This window comes from Pipistrellus kuhlii, unplaced genomic scaffold (assembly GCF_014108245.1).
Source record: "Pipistrellus kuhlii isolate mPipKuh1 unplaced genomic scaffold, mPipKuh1.p scaffold_m20_p_48, whole genome shotgun sequence".
Classification (NCBI taxonomy): Eukaryota; Metazoa; Chordata; class Mammalia; order Chiroptera; family Vespertilionidae; genus Pipistrellus; species Pipistrellus kuhlii.
Window position 1 is genome coordinate 1,162,298 of NW_023425549.1, and position 19,874 is coordinate 1,182,171.

A 19,874-nucleotide genomic window follows, 5' to 3' on the forward strand; every position below is an offset into this window, starting at 1 on the left:
ATATTAATGCAGGCTGGTGGGTGTGGTTCAATGGTTGTGGGTCGACCCATGAACCAAGAGGTTCGATTCCTGCACAGGGCACTTGCCCGGGTTGTGAGTTCGATCCCCAGTGGGGATATGCAGGAGGCAGCTGGTTGATGTTTTTCTTACGATGTTTCTGTCTAAAAAAGGGATAAAACATTCTTTTTTAAAGAATATTAATGCAGCCCTGCAGGTGTGGGCCCAGCTAGGCTTCAGAGGTGGAGCATCGATTTAGGAACCAGGAGGTCATGTTGCCATTGCAGGCTCGAACTCCCCAGGGTTATGCGAGGGGCAGTGGATCAATATCTCTTACCATTGGTGTTTCTAACTCTTTCTCCCTGTCCCTCTCTGAAATCAATAAAAAGATATTTTAAAAAAGAATCTTAAGGCCTATCTTCTTAATCTACACTGTTGAGTTTGTCAGTCTTCAATAGGGAATGGGATTCGAACTGGCTACTCAGTCTTCTTGGGCTTTGGAACCCCTTGAAGAATCTGGAATCCTCCAACACCTCAACAATGCACACACAGACAGAACTCGGGTTCTAGGTTAGAACTGAGCCTCTAGCTGCTGCATTCCATGGAGCCAGCATGAGGGCCCTGCGCTTACCCTTGTCATGTCTGGAACCCTTCTCCAATCACCCAGTCTGGATGCAGCAGCACCTACTTATACCAGATATTCTCCACTGTTGAAGATCCCAGTCATCACCAGGGACCTAACATTCCTGCCACTTCTCAGATTTCCCGATAGGGGCCTTTTCCTGTCAGAGTGCCCTTCTAGAGGGAAAAAAAATATCTTGACCTATCTCTCTGAACCTACTAAATCTATGTAGTGATAGGTATAGACTGATGAACTCTAGGAGTTTGAGAACTTGGTCCTTTCCTTCTCTGTACATTTGTATATGCTGCCTACATACAAATTCAACACTCTCCTGGAGCCCCTGCAACTTACGTGCCTACCGTCAACGCTGAAACATCTGAAATAAAGCAAACGAGAACTGAAGGTCAATAGAAGACAGTGAAAAGGACATTCCAAAAGGGAGCAACTTGTACAAGACCAGTTCAAGGACTAGTGGCTTCCTCGGCCTGCAGCAAAAGCGACCAGGGAAGCAGAGGAACTCAAAGACCACTTTAGGGAGCTTTGGACTTCTTAGGACAGTGAATTCTGGAAAGCTAAATTAGAACACAGCTTTCCTGGGTTCCAATTTCAACACTGATTCAAATCCCAAATTCTTAGCTATGCAAATCTGAACAAGTTACTTAACCTCTAGGATAGTTTCCTCCTTAAAAAAAAAAAAAAAAAAAAAAAAGAATAAAGTTTGAAGACGACAGAAAGCAACGGAGGGGTGTCAAGGGGACTACTGAGATCAGGCCATGTCGACCGGCCTCGGCCTTTAACTTGGAGGCCCTCCCCTGCAGAGCCCTCCGTGGCCGTGGAGAGGCCGGGCTGGATCGCTTCGCCCACCAGAGAGCACTCGGGGTGCCCTGTGCCAGGCCTGTGGGCACGGGCTGCCGGGGTGAGCGAGGCGAGTTCCAGCCTCCGGGTGTAATGGGGCGGCCGACCATCACCGGCCCACGAAGCGTGTCACCAAGGGCCTGGCGGCGCCGGCAAGCTTCAGCCGGCGCCACTGAGCAGCGATGACGGCCCGAGAGCGCACCCCGCGGCCACAGCAACTTCCGGCCGAGGCTGCCATCCGGGTCTCGGCTCCTCCGCCCCGGCCGCAGGCGGCGGCGAGGGCGCGGCGCGGGGCAGGGTGTGTATGACGTCACGTCCGACGCGCGGCGGAACTCGCCTCCTGTGCTTCCGCGGAGGGGCCGGAAGTAGAAGCGGCGGCGGCGGCGGCCCGGAGCGGAGGGAAGGAGGAAGGCGGGGAGCCCCGGAGCCGGAGCCGAAGTCGCAGCGGCGGTAAGGGCCGGGGACCCCCTAAGCCACCGACCCCAGCGGGGGCAGCCGGGGCGGCGGGGCGTGAGGGGGCGGGCCGGCCTCGGGATCGAGTGGCCCCCCCACACACACCCTGGCACCCCTGAGGGACCTTCTCACCGACTCGCTTCGCCTCCCAGGAGGGCCCTGTGCGGCGCGGAGGGGCCGCGGCCCCGGCTCGGACCCGCCGGGGTGGGCCATGGCGGAGATCAGCGACCTGGACCGGCAGATCGAGCAGCTGAGGCGCTGCGAGCTCATCAAGGAGAGCGAAGTGAAGGCCCTGTGCGCCAAGGCCCGGTGAGCCCGGCGGGAGGGAGTCCGGCGGGAGGGAGCAGGGGGCCGCGGCCAGGGGCCGGCCAGCAGCCCAGCAGAGAACTTCGGCCTGGCTCGTCCTGGAAACACTCCCAGAGGAGAGCCGACAGGGCCTCTTCCCGCGGGGAGCAGCCAGGGGGAAGGCAGACCTGGACAGAGACACCTCAAGTGTGGGGTGATGTGTTCGGGGAGGCGGCGAGTGACAGAAAGCACGGAAGACTGCGCAGCGAAACACCCCTACTATGTGCTGAGGGGACTGGCCTCTGCGGGCAGGCCTTGCAGAGGAAGGTGTCAAACAGGAACGTCAGCAGGAACAGAAGAGCAAGGCAGGAAAGCTGAAGACTCTGGTTTATAAACTACTTCACATTCCACCAACAACCCTTCAAGTTGGGTAGTATTGCCCCCATTTTACAGATGAGGGCTCCTGGTCAGAGTCAGCCGAGGGAGGGAGGGAGCCTGAAGCCAGTTCTCCGTGTCCTGCGCTTTTCAGGCGCGGAGGGGTCCTCTGTGTGCAGTGTGGGGGCCTGACATGGTAGCAAACAGGCCAGAGCAGAATTCAGCGCGGCGTGAAGGGAGGCCCAGCGTGGCGTTCGGTGGGCGCAGGATGGCTCGTTGTGATGACAATCTCAGGCTTTGGAATGGCATGGCTGTGGGCTGGAATCTGCGCTTTGCCACGTACTATCTGTGTGGTGGTCCCTGAGGTCTCCGAAACGCATTTTTTTCCTATCTGTAATTTGGGAAGAGTAGTATAATACTTAGTAAGATGGCTGTGAAGAGTCAGTCAGTCGGTGCTCTGGATGAAGTTAGCATAGTGCTTTGACACAGTGAGTGCCCAACAACCCTGGGTGTCACTGTTATTGCTATGTAGGGAGATGGCAGTGCTGATGTGGACTGAAGTGGTCAGGGAATGTGTAAGAGAAAGGGGCCTCAAAAGATGGAAATAATTAGAGTAGCTGATGGGAGCAGGGCCAGGGAGGGAGGCATTCCAAGCAGGGTGAGAGTAAGATTGGAGGCCCTAAGGTATGTGGGCAACAGTGAGGAAATCAGTTACCTGCCTCCTCTGAGGTGCTATTTGACTGTGGCTTCCACCAAGCTGGAGACTTGTGAGAAAAGAGCCAGCCTTGGCCAGTGTGGCTCAGTGGTTGAGCAACGACCTGTGAACCAGGAGGTCACATTTTGATTCCTGGGTGGGGAACATGCCTGGGTTGAGGACTTGATCCCCAGAAGGAGACATGCAGCAGTCAATGATTCTCTTCATTGACGTTTCTATCTCCCTCTCCTTCCCTCTCTGAAATTAATAAAAATCTACTTAAAAAGGACAGAGAAGAGAGCCAGAAGAATTACCCTATGTTTACTGAGTAACAGAAGCACTATTAGCCTGGCTTTGTACTGGCAAAGAATTTATATCCACTTCCTCCCCACAGCAATCTTGTGAGGTTGGAATTGTTTGCTCTGTTTTACAGAACGGCCCTAGCTGGCTTGGCTCAGTGGGTAGAGCATTGGCCTGAGAACTGAAAGGTCCCAGGTTCAATTCCAGTCAAGAGCACATTCCCGGGTTATGGGCTCCGATTCCCAGTGGGGGACTTGCAGGAGGCAGCCAATCCATGATTCTCCATCATCATGGATGTTTCTATCTCTCTCCCTCTTCCTTCCTCTCTGAAATCATTTTACAGAACAGAGGCTGTGACTCCTAGAGGCATAGTGACTGGACTAAGATCCCCCAGAGAGAGAATGGCAGCGCTGGGTTCTGAGTTTGTGGCCATCAGACTCTTGCTTGGCTCCCTCCCACCCCAGACACGCTAGCCCCCAGGCAGGGCCTTTGTGGGTTTGGTGAACAGGCAAGGCTCCCTTTTATTTATTTATTTATTAACATATTTTATTGATTTTTTACAGAGAGGAAGAGAGAAGGATAGAGAGTTAGAAACATCGATGAGAGAGAATCATCGATCAGCTGCCTCCTGCACAACCCCCACTGGGGATGTGCCCGCAACCAAGATGTGAGAAAAGAGCCAGACTTGTGAGAAAAGAGCCAGCCTTGGCCAGTGTGGCTCAGTGGTTGAGCAATGACCTTGACCGGAATCGAACCTGGGACCTTTCAGTCTGCAGACTGATGCTCTACCACTGAGCCAAATCGGTCTTGGCAAGGCCCCCTTTTAAATGCTTGTTTATGGCTCTTCCATGTTTTGTCTGCTTTCTCTGTCTTGATGGCATTTTTAGGAACTTAAACCAATTGCTGCCTGGCACCATTCTTTTTCCCATATGTCTTATCTGCCCCCATAGGACCTGGATCATTTTGGTGGTGGTGATAGCTGAAGCTTGGGAAGCATGGTGGAGTTTGCAGAGAAGTTATATATTCAGTCACCATTGTGTATTGCAGCAGCCCTACGGAATAGGCAGGGCAGGAGTGGGTATTTCACCGAAGAGAATCTGAGTCTTAGAGAAGATAATGTCTTGCCACAGTGTGACAGATGGTGGGAGGGGAGGTTGGTTTTGCATCCAGGTCTTTTACTGTACCCCATGCTCATGGACAGCCAGGCAGAGACAGACTGTGAGAGGCAGCAGAGCTCAGAGGACTGAGGGGTGGCAAGGTCATGTCCAGCTGGAACGGAGACGGAGCTAGGAGGTATTAGGTCTGAGTTGGCCAGTATTATCCCAGGCCCAGTCAGGAGGGCCAATTCTAGCTCCTTGTCCTCCTGGGACCCACCAGTGACCCAGGCCAAGGCTGGTAGTGTGGGGAGCTTTGGCTTGCTCAGGGAGTATACAGACTTGAACTCTGGGAATTACAGAGTCCTGAAGTGTATGAGCTGAACTTGCTCTTATTAAAAAGTCAGCATATTCAAAGAGCAGGGGATTTTGAATCAGGTGGTCTTCAGTACGAATTCTATCGCTGAACAGTATGACCTGGTCAAGCCACTTGGCCTCTCCAAGTCTTTGAAATCATCATGAGCATGAAACTCAAATGAGATTGTTCATATCCAGAGGCAGGGCCTGGCATTTTGAGCACTTACAAAGGCAGTGTTAGCTGTGGAAGTAAAGGTGAGCAGGTGCGAGCCCTAAGAGGGCTGGGCATGTGCTGCTGGTGACAGAGATGGGGCCAGAGGCTGGATCTTGATTCCAGACCATGCTGGGGCCCTCCTGGCTCTGAGGTGAAGTTTTGACCCTGAGTCTGGCATAAATTCTCAGGAAGTTGGGCTCCTGGATTCCAATTCAGACACTCTCCAGCTTTGTGACCTTGATCTTGCCCCTTTTTTCTGAGCCTCGGTTGTTTAACCGTCAGATGGGGATGAAAAGAAGCTCCCCCAGTCAGTTGGAAAGGTCATTATAAGCCGAAACCGGTTTGGCTCAGCGGTAGAGCATCGGTCTGCGGACTGAAAGGTCCCAGGTTTGATTCCCGTCAAGGGCATGTACGTTGGTTGCGGGCACATCCCCGGTAGGGGGTGTGCAAGAGGCAGCTGGTCAATGTTTCTCTCTCATCGATGTTTCTAACTCTCTATCTCTCTCCCTTCCTCTCTGTAAAAAATTAATAAAATATATTTAAAAAAAAAAAAGAAAGGTCATTATAAGCAGTTGATAAGGAACAATTTTCAGTACAAGATGCAATGATTTTCAATACAAGATGTAATGTGGGTTGGAGATGCTGGTTTCTGCAGGGCCCCCAGACTACAGCGAGTCCTCTCCCTCCCATTCCCAGAAGCAGTCACCTCCTTGGGGCTGTCTTGTCATGCAGGTGCCCCGAGGGGCCTGTAGGAAATGCAGAGTCCAGGAGACTCAGGGCTGAGCAAGTCCTGGGCCACATCTGAGGGGCTTGATGAAAGCACTCAGGCCCGGAGCCAGGCTGCTTTGGTTCAAGTCCCACCTGTATGACTTCAACCATTTTCTTTATCTGAGAAGTGGGCGTCCTCACAGTGCTTTGATTGCATGCGGCATCCATGCAAAGCTCATACTAGAATCCTGGCGTGTGGTGTGAACTGGAATGTTCACCACTGCTGTTATCATCAAGGATGAAATATGGTTCTAAAATTGGGTGTCTGAACCTGACAGCGGTTTTATGTCATGTTCACTCACTTAAGTCAGACTGCATTGGAAGGAAAGAAGAAAGAATGAAGTCATCACTTTCTCTAACTAAATAATGAAAAAAAGCAACAACATATCACTTTGAACATCACTGATGACTGGCCTGCCCAGGGCAAGCCCAGTGTGCCTTTAGCCAGCCTGGGAGAAGGCCCCTGTGCGGGAAGAGAGCCTGTACGAGCTCTCCAGGCTGAGCAAGCAGTGCAGGGAGCAGGGGCTCTGCGGGCAGAGGGGTGTTTTCTGGGCGTGCTGGATGCAGGAGAGGAAGCGGTGGAGGTGAGGGTTGGGCGGTCATGTCTGGGAAGGGCACAGCCTACCGGGCAAAGGCTTTGAAAGCTAGAACGGGAGTTTTAGGCTTTGGCTTGTTGGCAGCGGGGGAACCACGGGAGGGTACTGAGCAGAGAGGGCTGTGGCCAGCCTTTCCTGGGGAAATTGCACACCTCACTCCTCTCCTTCCTTGTAGAGGTTCAAGGATTGCCACATATCCTGCCCCCCCCCCCCCAAAAAAAAAAAAAAAGATCAGGAACTGGGCTGGGCTGGGCTGGGCAGGCCGGGCTGTGGTGACCCTGTTCTTCTGTCTCCAGAGAGATCCTGGTGGAGGAGAGCAACGTGCAGAGGGTGGACTCGCCGGTCACAGTGAGTACCCCGTCCCTCCGAAGCCCAGCGTGGTGTTGTAGGCATGTAGACATTCCTGCAGTCTCGTGGGCTCCCCCATCCCTGGGGGCCCCCTCTTCAAAGGCCCTCGCTATAAGAAACGGAAGTTACAGGAAGGGTCTTGTGATTTGTTGGAGCGATGCTCTTGGTGGGGGCAGAAGGACCCTTAATTTGGTAAGTGATTCTACTCCACATGTTTCTGTGAGCTCTTTGTTGTCAGGAGCTCCATTCTGGGTACCTGGAGGGGAGTCCCTGCAGGAGCCGCACGTCTGAAAAGACCCGGCTCTCGCTCTTCCCAGAGATTCGTTGGCATTCATTGTGGGGTGGAGGTTGATTCCAGATGCGGCTAACTTGGGGTGGGAGAGTAGACTTGGACCCTGAGAAGCAGAGGCTTAGCTAAGAGGGATAATTTGAATAATCCCCTGGGAACAGAGGCTTTTAGACGTTGAGTTCCCACATACCTTCTCACTTCCAGGTATGCGGTGACATTCACGGACAATTCTATGACCTCAAGGAGCTGTTCAGAGTGAGTGTGGGTCAACACTGGGGAAGGTGACCTGGGGGTGACCGGAAGGCCCCTTTGAGAGGGAAAGCTTTGACTTTGGTGAGTGGAGTGGGGGCAAGAGGCCTCTAGTTCGGTGGGCCCTTTGTGAACGAAGGGCTTCCACTTGACTGAGTAGGGGACAGTTTAGGACCTTCTCCCTCCCCCCAGGTGGGTGGCGACGTCCCTGAGACCAACTACCTCTTCATGGGGGACTTTGTGGATCGTGGTTTCTACAGCGTGGAAACGTTCCTCCTGCTGCTGGCACTAAAGGTGGGGACCGCTGCTTCGGAGCCCAAACCTGGGCCACCTCAGGCCTGGCCTTCTGCATCCTTTCCGCCCTCCTCTCCTGCTCCATCCACCCCCAGCTCTGAGCTGTGCTGCTGCTGATGACAGATTCTGCTTGGCAAGGGTGGTCACAGACGCTTTCCTTGACTTGGGGGCGCCTGACTGGGCCCCTGGAGGATGAGGTCAGAGGGGTGGCATTGTAGGGGAGGGAAAAGAGGCTCAGACTGTTCAGAAAATGACAAGGAGTTGAGTTCAACGGGATACAACATCCACTGGTGGGAGAGAGGTTGTAAGGGGCCAGAAGACAAAGGGCTTGGTCCCTCTCTGGTGGTGAAAGAGGAGCCTGTAGGTGTGTAGTTGATGCCCCGGCGGGGAGGGGGTGGGAGGGAGGGACTTCGTATTTAGAAGGAGGGCTGGGAGCCTGTGAGGTGGGTGTAACACCATTCAGGCCAGAGATGGCATGAATCTGGGCCAGGGTGGCGATGAGGATGGAGTGGGGCTGACAGATGTCAGGAGATGTAGGAGGGAGAGAGAGCCTGGACCCCAGCCCTAGCGTGGTGGTTACTTTCAGGTTCGCTATCCTGATCGAATCACCCTGATCCGGGGCAACCATGAGAGCCGTCAGATCACACAGGTCTATGGCTTCTATGATGAGTGCCTGCGCAAATACGGCTCGGTGACCGTGTGGCGCTACTGCACTGAGATCTTTGACTACCTCAGCTTGTCCGCCATCATCGATGGCAAGGTAGGCCGCCCGGGCTCCGTGGGGAGGGGCGAGGTGGGGGAGGCGCTGGGCCTCAGCCTCTCCTCCTGCCTTGCTCTCCCTGTAGATCTTCTGCGTGCACGGGGGCCTCTCCCCCTCCATCCAGACCCTTGACCAGATCCGGACGATTGACCGAAAGCAGGAGGTGCCTCATGACGGGCCCATGTGTGACCTGCTCTGGTCTGACCCTGAAGGTGAGGGCAGGTGGGGCAGGGCAGCCAGGCTTTGTCCTTAGTTTGCTGAGACACCGAGTCCTTTGGTAAAAGCAAGTACCTTGAAGGGACACTCAGACCAGGTATGTTTGGGGAAGAGTAAAGTGGGCTGGTCTGCACTGGCGTCTGTCCCTGACCTGCAGCCTGGCTGGCACTCTCAGAGCAGGGGCACGGGTAGCTGGGTGCTTTGAGCTCGGGTGGAATTAGGGCCTATGTGTCAGAGGCTTGTTTAGGACAAAATCATCGGCTCCCTGCATGCGAAGGGGCTTTTGCAGAGGTCAGATGCATATAATGATCGGCCCCTGAGAACCCCTCATTTTGGGGGGGACCTGAGCTAGTGTGGAGCAGGGCTGAGGTTGAAAGCCAAGGTACCAGTCCAGAGCTCCTTCTGCTGTAAGACAGTCTGCACTCTCTCCCTGCCACGCCCAGTGCCCTGTTACTGCTCCCCGACTAGCTGTGGCAGACCCTGCTCACCCCGTTACGTGGCCAGGTTCTTAGAAGCGGCTCCTTTCACTCACCCGTGTGCCTCTTTGGACAGTAACTGGCATGGCCACTCAGATTGAGGTGACTCCAGCTATCAGGAAAGTCTCATCATGAGAGCTTACCTGCTTCAGCATCTGCAGCCCTGTCCCTCAGGACCCCCCAAATACCACCAGGCCCTGTCCTCTTGCCCCACAGGCCTGATGGGGGGCGGGGGCGGGGGGACAGGATATTCTCCTTCGAAGGGCAGTGGGCAGTCAGATGCCTTGAGGCCACCTCTCCCCATCTCTGCCTTCGTTTGCCTCAGACACGACCGGCTGGGGTGTGAGCCCCCGAGGGGCTGGCTACCTATTTGGCAGTGACGTGGTGGCTCAGTTCAATGCAGCCAACGACATTGACATGATCTGCCGTGCCCACCAACTGGTGATGGAAGGTTACAAGTGGCACTTCAATGAGACTGTGCTCACTGTGTGGTCGGCACCCAACTACTGCTACCGGTGAGCTGCCTGGGTCGGGAGGTCATGGTGGGGGGCGGGATCTGGGCTGACACACTCTAACTGCTGCCCTCGCCCTCCCTACCTGCAGCTGTGGGAATGTGGCAGCCATCTTGGAGCTGGATGAGCATCTCCAGAAAGATTTCATCATCTTTGAGGCTGCTCCCCAAGAGACGCGGGGCATCCCCTCCAAGAAGCCCGTGGCCGACTACTTCCTGTGACCCCTTTGGCTCTGCCCCCCAGTCCCGCTGGCCCTTGGACCACTGTGACTCTACCCTCTTCTCCAGCGGGAGGCTGGGCATGGGGGGCCGTCCCCTGCTCGCTCTCCCTCAGAGAGGGCACTCGGAGGGTGAGGACTATCTCTGGAGAGGCTCCTCTCCTCTCTCCCCACCTGAACCATGAAGTTTCCAGTAATTTTTGTTTTTCTTTTTTTCATTTTTTTTGGTTTGTTTTTAGATAAAAATTTTGAGAAAAAGAAAAAATTCTAATAGAAGAACTACAGTCTTTGGATTTGTGTCAGACTTGATTGGGGATGAGTAGTGCTGCTGCCTGGGACCGGGGATGGACCCACCAGGAAGGTGAGGCGAGGTCAGCTCACTTCCCAGAGCCTCCGATCCATCCTGAGAGTGACCGCTCCTGAGCGAGGTAGAGGGCCAGGCTCTCAGACGCCTGTTTAATTCTCAGAACAGTGAGTGTCAGGACGTTGCTTCCCCCGTTTTTCTGAAGAGGAACCAGGCCCAGAGCGAGTGGATTTGCACACACAGAACCAAGCAGCTGGAAATGGCAAGTCTAGATCAGGGGCCGGGGTCTCCCCCAGAACCTCTGCTCACCCAGCCCCAGGCCCTCCAGGGCCAAACACCATTCGCCCAATGTTCCCAGAGCACTGATGCCTTGTGAGTTTTATTAGCAAAAATACTCTGGTGTGGCTCGCACTGGGGCAAGGAAATAATGACTGGCTGAGCCCAAGGGTGAAGCCAGGAGTTGGTGGTGCTGGCCCAAGGCCCCATTTGGCCGGCAGAACCTCCCTCTTCACACGGAGGTGAGAGCCTGAAAGGGGAAGCTGGCCCCAGCTGGGCTCCCAGCAGCTTAGCCAGAGCTTTGAAGCCAGAGGGGGGTGGGAATGAAGTCAAAGTGTGAAGTGGGGTGGAGGAGGCCCAAGGCAGCCATTTGGTGTGGGGGAGGGGGTCAGTGGAAGTGAGGGGACTACAGCCTGGGGGAAGGGGACTGTGATGGGAGACTGAGGGAGGCCGAGGGGCCTGGCCATGGCTCAGTACATTGGTTTGGAGCCCATATCCAGATAGGCCCCTGGGTAAGGTAAGGGCAAGGGGCCCCCTTGGAGGAAATGCGAGGCAAAGGGCGCCGGGGGTGCAGCTGCTGGGCACCCTGAGCTTCCCGGCCCAGGCTGCAGCTCCAGGAATGCAGCCGAGTACGGCGCTGGGCGCCCCGAGTCTGGAGCCTGAGGGAAGCTGGGGTTCCTGAAGGGGAAAAAGGTGTCAGAACACTGGAGAGGGACCCAGACTGGAACGGCCCAGCCTGTGCCCTGTCCCGCTCACCTGGTGGGAAGGTGACTGGGAGCCCCGTGGAAAGCTGCAGGGTGCAGGAGGTAGGCCTCGGCACTGGAGCCGCCGCACAGAGGAGCCAGGGCCGGGGCAGCCTCCCTGGGCGCCGGGGCCTGCTCTGGGTCTGGCTCACGAACATCCCCGCCCAGGGTGGAGTCACAGGGACCACCTGGTGCATCTTGGGAGACAAAAGAGCCAGGGTGGGCTAAGGAGGATCAGCACCTCTGGCTTGGCCCAATCACCGTGGGACTACACTCACCTCCACTCCCATAGGCCTCTGCGGCTGCTGGCTCTGGGCCCCGCAGTTTCCTCTTAACACGGGCATCTCGCTCCCTGGGAAATACAGCGATAGCGATGGCACTATCACCAGGTACCAGGCGTTCACCCCACCAGGTGTTACTATTACACTCATTTTTCAGATGAAGGAACTAGAGAATTAAATAGCTAGAAAGTTTTCCCACTTAGAACTTTCCCGTGGTTTCCTTGCTCTGCCCATCTTCACTAGCTGCCTTTCCGTCTTCTCTTCTGCCCCCTGTTCACCTGCCTAACAGTTCAGGCTTAACTTCCTCAAGGAGGGCCTCTGACCTCCACAGCACAACGGTGCCCTCCCAGGTAACATAACAGTTACACTGTTACATTTGTTAGGGTCACCTTTTCATTAATGTCTGTCTCTTCTGCCTTGAAGGCAAGAACCAGTTCAGGGGACTGTACTCAGAATAAAAGAATAAACCTTTGCTGTTGAACATAACCTGTGTCCCTGCAGGGCCCTTGGCCATGCTGGCTCCACACTCAGCATGCTGTTCCCAAATGCCCACATGGCTCCCTCCCACATCCCTGTCCAGCCTTCTCAAAAGTCTCTTCTCAGTGAGGCCTCTCCAACCTCTTATCTAATGAACACTTCAATTCTTCTTCCTTGCTTTCTTCTGTCTTTAGAACTCATCCTGACCTCTATTGTTTCTCTTGTTTGTTGTCTACTTTGCCCGCCAGAGTATTAGTTCCATGAGGACAGGGCTTTCGTTTGTCCTGTTTACTGATGCTTCTCCGGTGCCTACTACTGTGCCTGGCACTAGGTGCTAAACAAGTATTTGTTGAATCAGTGAATGAACAAATGTTTTTATTTACCATTGAATGTGTATTAATCACCCACTATGCGCACATAGTGGGGAATTAATAAACATTTGTTGAATGAATGAGGGAATGAACAGTGCCCACCTCTTACAGTTCCTGCCATTCTCCCGGAAACCCTTGGCAAAAGGGTTGGCTGCGATCTTCAGTTGTGTGATCTGGGGGCACATAGCCAGAGTCAGAGCTCCTGCAGCTGAGGGAGGGTGCCCCCCACCCCCTCAGGCAGGCCACTCACCCGTGGGTTCTGGTAGGCTGTCACGGAGATGAACATGGTCTCAGGGAAGCGGAAGGAGGCCACGCCCCCCCAGTGTTGGCTGCAAAGCTGTGCGGCCCGCACGAGGTGCACCCGGGGCTGATACTTGTGCATGGAGTGCAAGATCAGCTGGGAGGGAAGAAGCAGGAGTGACCCCCAGCCCTGGGCTCCAGCCCCACCCCCAGCCTGGGACCCCAGCCTGGGCCTCACGTGGCCATGAGGGTCCAGGGTGCTGTTGGTGAGCTTGACACGATGGAAAGACACAGGCTGCCGCATCCAGTGGGCGCCGGTAGCGGGGGAGTCGGGGTGAATGTAGACGCGGTCAGGCAGGCGAGGCTCGGCTTTGCCGCTGGGCTCCCAGCGCCGGCCCTGCCAACGGTAGCGAGCTCCGTCCACTGGCACCACGTCCAGAAGGAACAGGTAGCGGGCCTCAGGGTCCAGGCCAGTGACGGACACGCGACAAGCAGGGAACATGCGTCTGGGTGGGAGAGAAGACGGGCGAGCCTGAGCTACCGAACAGCCACAAGCAGGCACAGCACTGACACGGGAGCAGAGCCCCCAGCTCAGCTGGAGTTAGAACGGAGGGTAGGGCCTGGAAGCTCGAGTCATCCCGTTTTATAGAAGGGCAGCATGAGAGCAGCTTAGGTGATGTGATCTGATCGGTCACAAAGGTTGAAGCAGAGCTCGCAACCCTGTCTCGGGGCCCTTCCAGCTCCATTTGCAGAAGCAGGGCTGTCACAGTTTTCTCCTGGAAGTCTTGCCAGGAGCCTCTGTTCTCCACCCTGATGATCTCATCTGGTCTCCAGCACCAGAATCTACAGCCACTGGACAAACTTGCTTCAGAGAGGGGGGAGCGGGGGGGACCCCTGGCCGGTGTGGATCAGTGGTTGGAGTGTTGGCCCTCACACCTGAGGGTCTCAGGTTTGATTCCTGGTCAAGGGAATGTTCTCGGGTTGCAGGTTTGATCCCCAGCCCTGATCTGGATGCATGTGGGAGGCAGCAACCAGTTGTGTTTCTCACATTGATGTTTCTCCCTCTCCCACTCAAAATCAATGAAAAAAATGTCCTATGGTGAGAATTAACCACAAATAAAAGCGCGCGCGCGCGCGCACACACACACACACACACACAATGCCAACCCTGCTTTCAATGGAGCAGAAGATACCATGCCAGGGCCCAAGTTCCTGGCCTAGATAAAGACCTCCACAAGGCTACACAGTGGCCACATCACTGCCTCCAAGGTGACCCTGGACCTAGTCATGTACTGACAAACCCTAATGCTAACCTGATCCTAACCAGACTTCCCTGATGCTGGCCACTGGCTGACCCTGGACTCCAGTGATAGTCTGAAGCCCAACTCCAGCCATAGGCTGACGCCTTGGTCTAGGCCACATATTAAGCTATAATCCAGCTAGACTCTGGATATGGCCCAGACTGACATATGCCTCTTGCCACAGACCTTCTCCACAGCATGACCCATGACCAGTCACATTCTGAACTCGGCCCAGACCACAATCACGTTCTGAGCTCAGGCAGAGCTCTAGCCCCCACTGGAAACCCTCAAACTGGCCCCATCGCCAGGAACTCCACCTTTCCCACGAGACCCCCACCAGGACACACTGGGTCCTCTGACCCTGGCCCAGCCCCCTCACCTCCCAGCTTTGGTGATGATCATCTCTGTTCCCACAGAATTGAACTCTTTCCACAGCTCCTGGTTCTCCAGGCTCAGGCTGACTCCAGGGAGGGAGTGAAGGGCCTCTGGGGCCGGAGGAGACGGCTCAGCGCCCAGGGCTGGGGGCAGAGGGGGAAGAGGTGGGGGAGCCGCCAGGGTGCGGGGAGCAGCCTCAATCCCGGAGAGGAAGCAATCCAGTTTGGGAGTGTCCAAATCTGGAGATGGGGGGAGAATGAGGAGCCAGCCCAGGTCCACAGCAACCCTCAGTCCCGCGCAGGAGCTCCTCCCAAAGCTCACCAGGGTAGCGGTACCCCTCTGCCAGGGCGGGCGGGAAGCTGGGCTCGGTCACGGGCTGGGGGGGCCCGAGGCGGTAGCCGGTCCCCAGGGAGGGGCACAACTCCCTTGGATGATACATGGAGTCGTCCCGTCTGGCCTCGGGTCTGGCTGCCTAGAGTCCCCTGGTGCTGGGAGATGCCCCCTTTATAGCTCACAGCTCGGCCCCTTCCAGACCCAGGATCACAGCCCCTCCCTCTTTGGGGCCCTGGAGTTGGGCTGGGGTGGAGACCCCTGGGGCCTGGAAAGGGTACAAGAGGGGGCCGGATACCTGGGCACCTTCCCCCGCAGGCTTCATTGGCCTCGACCCCCTGCCCCTCATTACATAATTAACTCCTCGGCCTGATTGATCCCCGGCACTTGGACAGGGACGCAGTTTGGCGCTTCCGGCCAGCTGGTCCCCGTTCCCACGGGGGGGAGCCCCAGCTAGGGATAAGCTACCGAGGGGGCGGGGCCTGCACCCTGGGATGGAGCCTGGAGTCCTGGGGCAGACCTTGGCTGCTCAGACTTCCCTATCAGGTGACCCCACCACCCTCACTTGGAGGATGGGGCTTGGAGGGATGAAGCAAGAAAGGAGGGAACCAGCCGGCTGGAGGGAGGGAGCCTGAGCAGATGGTTAAACGGGGCCCTGGAGCCCGCAGCCGCAGCCGAGGGCCAAACCCTGGAGCCCTTCCTGGTTTGCATGTTCCACCCTCCCTCAAGTCTCAGAAGTTTACAGATCTCCTCAGCTCCAAGCCTCCATCTGGCTGGTGCCTGGGTTTTCCAAAAGGTCCCGTGCTGGGGGGCCCTGGGAACTACACTTCCCAGCAGACACAGCGCCAACTTAGCCACAGAGATCAAGAGGTGCCGTGGGGGCCGCCTGGCGGTGGCAAACGCTGAAGTTGAGAAGACGGTCAGCCGAGATCAAGGTCTAGGGAGCCAGAGTGGGCCCCGGCACCACGGGCAGACCAGTCCCAGGTCCCAGAGGAGAGGGCTGAGGCCGGGCCCCAGGAGCGGACACTCCCACCTTTAGCCGCGGTGTCTGCCTACCTGCTGCCCCACTGGGGCTCAGCAGGGAACAGGTCTATGGAGACAGGATTCTGCACCTGAGTTCCCCCTTCCCAATTCCACATACGCCTGGGGCCGTCTCCGCTTCATTGTTTTATTATTATATACAAACGCTACAGACTAGGGGAGGGGACACGCGTGCGGTAAGAGGAGCCCAGTGGGAGGAGTTCACAGGGCAGATGGTGCACTGGGCTGAGAACAGCACACAGGCCATATCTGGAGGGTAGGCGGGGCAGGAAGAGGTTAAAAAAATGAGATCCAAGCCAGCCAGATCGCAGGGAGGTGGGAGTGGGGGTGTAGTCCACCTTCTGACCACCCCCCCCCAAGGTCACAGTGCATGCAATAAAATATATGTACAGGAGCCGAATCCTTCCTCCGCAGAGCCCCCTTCCGGCGGAGAAGGGAAGCCAGTGGCGCCCCTGGCGGCCAGGCCGGGCTGGAGCCACATGCAGCAAGAGTGGGGGTCAGTCCCAGCCGTTGTCTTTGATCATGTGGTTGAGTTCAATGATGTACTTCCCCTCTTTGTACTTCTGGCTGCTCTCGAAGGCCTGTTCCTGAAAGGAGGGGAGAGGCCGTCATCCCTGGAGCAAGGGCCTTGCCAGCAGGGACAGAGGGAGGGTGGGGCCTGGGTATGACGGGCCCTATTCCGCAGCCCAGGAAACTGTCTCCTAAGAAGCCAAGCCATCTTCCCACAGACGCTGAGCTGGTCCTCACTGATGGGGCACACAGCTCCCTGAATGATGGGTGCTTCCTAAAGGATACTGTTGGCTCCGACAATGAGGATATGGAAGTGTCCACAGGACCCAGGGGCTAAAACTGGGAGCCCGAGTGCCAATTCTGGGGCCTACACGTGTTTCTTGGCCAACAGAGTTTGACAGAAGTAACGGAAATACTAACACAGAGGCAGACTGTGCTGACTCCAGCATGGCACAGGCTGCCTCTGCCTTTGCCCACAGTCTGCAGACCCACAGGATCTGCTTGCCCCTGCAAGCACTTGAGTTTTTGACCTCTGAACTGGCCAGCTCCTTACAAAGTTCTGGGCCATGCCACCTGCACACGTACACAAAGCCAGTCTGTGCAGGGCCGGGGTGGACTCTGGTCAGGGCTGCCTGGCTGCCTCGGCCCGGGGCCTCCACATCACCAAGGCCCCCAGCTCCAAGCAGCTGCAGTTTCCCAAGAGCATCTTCTGCTGCATCTAATCTGATCGCCATAACAGTCCTGGGTGCCAAGTGGCGGCTTTATCCTCCATGCCAGGTAAGGAAATGAAACTCGGAGGAGTGAAATCAGACCCTGGGCGGCAGCAGTGGTAACCAGGGCAGTGGAAAAGGAGGCCCATGGACCCAGGCTCTGTGCTGCTGTGGGGTCTTGGGCAACTTCTCTGATCCTCTGAATGGTCACAGAAGCTGGGGTCAAGGGCTTGCAGTTAAAAACAAAACGAAGCCGGATTCTGGTCCCTATTATGCAGCTTGCTGGATGTGTGACCTTGGGCAAGTTACCTAACACCTCTGGGCCTTCCTTCTTCTGTAGACTCTACCTACAGGACTGTTGTCATGATTGCTGTTACGCACATAACAGTAAGGGTTTAATAAATGGTAATTCTGATTATATCGTCATCTCTAAAATGGGGCGCTTGTGCCTGTGAGGAGACGGATGGGTTAAGAGAAAAAAATAAAAGCCTTGGGGGATGTGAGAGATGAAAACATGGTCAGGGGAGGAAAAGACGTTTGACTTGTGTGGGCTGGGCCCATCCACTATGAGAGGTGACCAGGTGACCGCTTGTGATGTGAGGTCATGTCCAAAGCTAGCTTGGGGTCAGAGGTCACCGACTCACATATTTCCAGCCCAAAGTGGTCTTGCAGTTCTCGCAGTGGATGTCAGCGACAGCGTGAAGGCCTGTGAGCAGCACCCGCTCCTCGGCTGGCCCGCAGCCCACGTTCACCCTGCGGGGACACGGGGGCAGTCCCAGGGGGGTCCCGCCATCACAGCGCCCACCTCTAGCTCGCATCCAACTGTGTCTGTCCTCGGCTTCTTGCCTGAACCAGGGGGCTCTGGGTCACAGGTCACAAAAGAGGTCAGGAAAAGAAAGACAGGAGGACAGATACTCACACGGAATTGAAGAGGTAGGCACGCCCCTGACTGCCCTGGAAGGACTAGGGAAAGGGAGGGAAGAGGGGGTCAGGGTTATCGGTGGGGAGCTACCAAGCAGCGCTCCCCCCGCCTTCCATTCCAGTCCTAACTGTGATCCGGTTACCTTGGAGATGAGGTCGTCGTGGTTGGCCAGGTGGGCACGGCAGTGGGCACAGCTATACCTCCGGTGACAGTCATCCAAATAGGCCTGAAACGTCTTGGGTTTTGAAATCCGCACCATGGCGGGGGCCAGGGGCAGTGGCCCCACGCGGGGAGCGGCCCACGGGGAGCAGAGGGAGCCCAGCGCCTGTGGGGGAGGGAGGGAGGGTCCTGTCAGGACCCCAGGCACACACCAGCAGGCACGCCCAGGGCCACGGGGACTCTGTGTGTCACACTTGGCTGCTGTCTCCTCTCCCCAGAGCCAGCAGCCTCTCCAGGGGCCAGAGCTGGCTCCGTTTTGACTCACTGAAGAGGCCTCAAGTTGCATCACTGGGGAAACTGAGGCTAGCAGGAGCTCAAGATGAGTCCCCCACCTGCTTTCAGCCTCACCCCAGCTGACCTGGCAACTGAAACTGGAGGAAGGGGCTTTAGAGTGGATGAGCTGCCGGCTCTGTTTGGGGGAGCAGGAAGGGGCTGGGCATTGGATGGTCTTAGGATCTCATGTGAGCCGCGAAGGGCGGAGCTGGGGGGCCACTGCACGTATACACCGTGCAGGAAGCTCATCTGGGGAAAAGGCTGGGGCCTTCCTGAGTTGGAGGGTCACCGAGGGGGGAGGAGCTCTTACCTGGGGACGCCGAGCCTCGTCTCTGCCGAGGGGCTGGCTCTTACCTGCATCGCGGAGCCTTACCTGAGACCCGGGGCTCACCTGGGGCGCGGGGCGGGGGGCGGGCGCCGGGGAAGGGGACAGTCCTCGCTGGCGGGGCGGGGCTCGGGGCGACGCGCAGCCCTGAGGGTGCGGGCCTCACCTCGCCTGGGCGCGCGGGAGCCCGGTCCGCCGGGGAGGCTGGCCTGGGAGTGGGGGGCCCTGGGGGCGCCGTCCCCCACCCCGGCCCGGTTCCCGTCGCCGCGACTTGTTTACACCGAGAACAGCTGCTCCGCCGCTGCGGCGGGAGGGGGAGGGGGCCAGCCCTGGGCCCCGCGGCGCCGCGGCCAATCGGCGCGCAGCATGCAAATGAGGGGGCGCGTCACGCCGCGGCCAGCTCAGGCCGGGCCGCCCCGCCCCCGCTCTGCTCTGCCACCCGGAAATGCGGTGCCGCCCGCAGTCCGCTGCCGCCGGCCCGGCCCGGCCCCCCTCCCCGGCCGCCCGCGGTTCGGAGGGGCGCGTGTGAGAGGTACCCGGGCTGCGCGGGGTTAGGAGGGGCGGTGTCTGGATGCACGCCCCCGGGGACAGAATAGTCATAATTCCCCCCGCTCCCCCGTCCGGGCCCACCCTGCATCCCGCTGCAACCCCGAGGCAGCTACTGCTACTGCTCCCCGCCTGCAAGGCTGTCCGCCTGCAAGAGGCAGAGCTGGCATTCTCGCTTGGGTCCGAGTCTACGGCCTTGGCCATTGCACCAGGGACCGCCTCGGAATGGAGGAGCCAAAGGTGTGGTCGGTTAGAGCCCCAGGCGGGAGCCTGGGAACCAGCCGAGCCCAGCTGAGCTGCACCCGCTCCAGCCTGGCCCTCCAGGCTGAGCTGGTGCCTGCTGCGGGCTTCCCCTTCCTTCCTCTTTCTCACTGTTTGCAGGGTCTGCCATGCTAACCTTGTCTGGTTCCCTGCACGGCCTCGGGCCGGCCTGGCCTCGAGTCACCACTGGCTGGTGAGGCTGGTGAAAGCCGGTTTCATAAGTGAGTGACAGACATGCCACCTGAGAGGGCCAAGGAACTGGGAGAGTCTGGAGCAGAAACCTGGGTGGGGAAGGTTGGCGAGGCGAGGCAGCAGGTGGTGCCGTGGGCCTGCCGCCCGCCATGCCCACCTCTGCGGCCAGCCCAGGCCCTCGCTGTGAGCCTGGCTCTTAGTGGCCT

At 57.2% G+C, this 19,874-nt stretch overlaps 3 protein-coding genes across 4 annotated transcripts; 1 reads left to right on the forward strand and 2 right to left on the reverse strand.

The window, feature by feature from the left end:
• The first annotated feature begins 1,773 nt into the window (after positions 1–1,773).
• PPP4C (protein phosphatase 4 catalytic subunit) lies at positions 1,774–10,568 on the forward strand. Of its 2 annotated transcripts, XM_036412960.2 has the most exons (9): positions 1,774–1,924; positions 2,080–2,236; positions 6,907–6,958; positions 7,452–7,502; positions 7,689–7,790; positions 8,377–8,550; positions 8,636–8,762; positions 9,568–9,757; positions 9,846–10,568. In XM_036412960.2, exons 2-9 carry the CDS (start codon positions 2,139–2,141, stop codon positions 9,973–9,975), a joined length of 924 nt encoding a protein of 307 aa, XP_036268853.1. In that variant the 5' UTR covers positions 1,774–1,924; positions 2,080–2,138; the 3' UTR covers positions 9,976–10,568. The 2 variants fall into 2 exon arrangements, with proteins under 2 accessions (XP_036268853.1, XP_036268854.1); XM_036412961.2 differs by lacking the exon at positions 7,689–7,790.
• A 68-nt stretch (positions 10,569–10,636) lies between these two features.
• TBX6 (T-box transcription factor 6) lies at positions 10,637–15,671 on the reverse strand. The gene is given in 8 exon segments (XM_045572486.1): positions 10,637–11,229; positions 11,308–11,491; positions 11,573–11,646; positions 12,526–12,596; positions 12,674–12,820; positions 12,902–13,169; positions 14,344–14,622; positions 14,624–15,671. Coding segments are annotated over 8 exon segments (1,386 nt in total). The 5' UTR covers positions 14,779–15,671; the 3' UTR covers positions 10,637–11,021.
• Positions 15,672–15,823: 152 nt separating this feature from the next.
• Positions 15,824–18,994, reverse strand: YPEL3 (yippee like 3). Its single transcript, XM_036412996.2, has 5 exons — positions 18,836–18,994; positions 17,995–18,177; positions 17,850–17,893; positions 17,575–17,683; positions 15,824–16,297 (listed from the first exon to the last, which is right to left on the reverse strand). Exons 2-5 carry the CDS (start codon positions 18,109–18,111, stop codon positions 16,208–16,210), a joined length of 360 nt encoding a protein of 119 aa, XP_036268889.1. The 5' UTR covers positions 18,112–18,177; positions 18,836–18,994; the 3' UTR covers positions 15,824–16,207.
• Between the last annotated feature and the right edge of the window lie 880 nt (positions 18,995–19,874).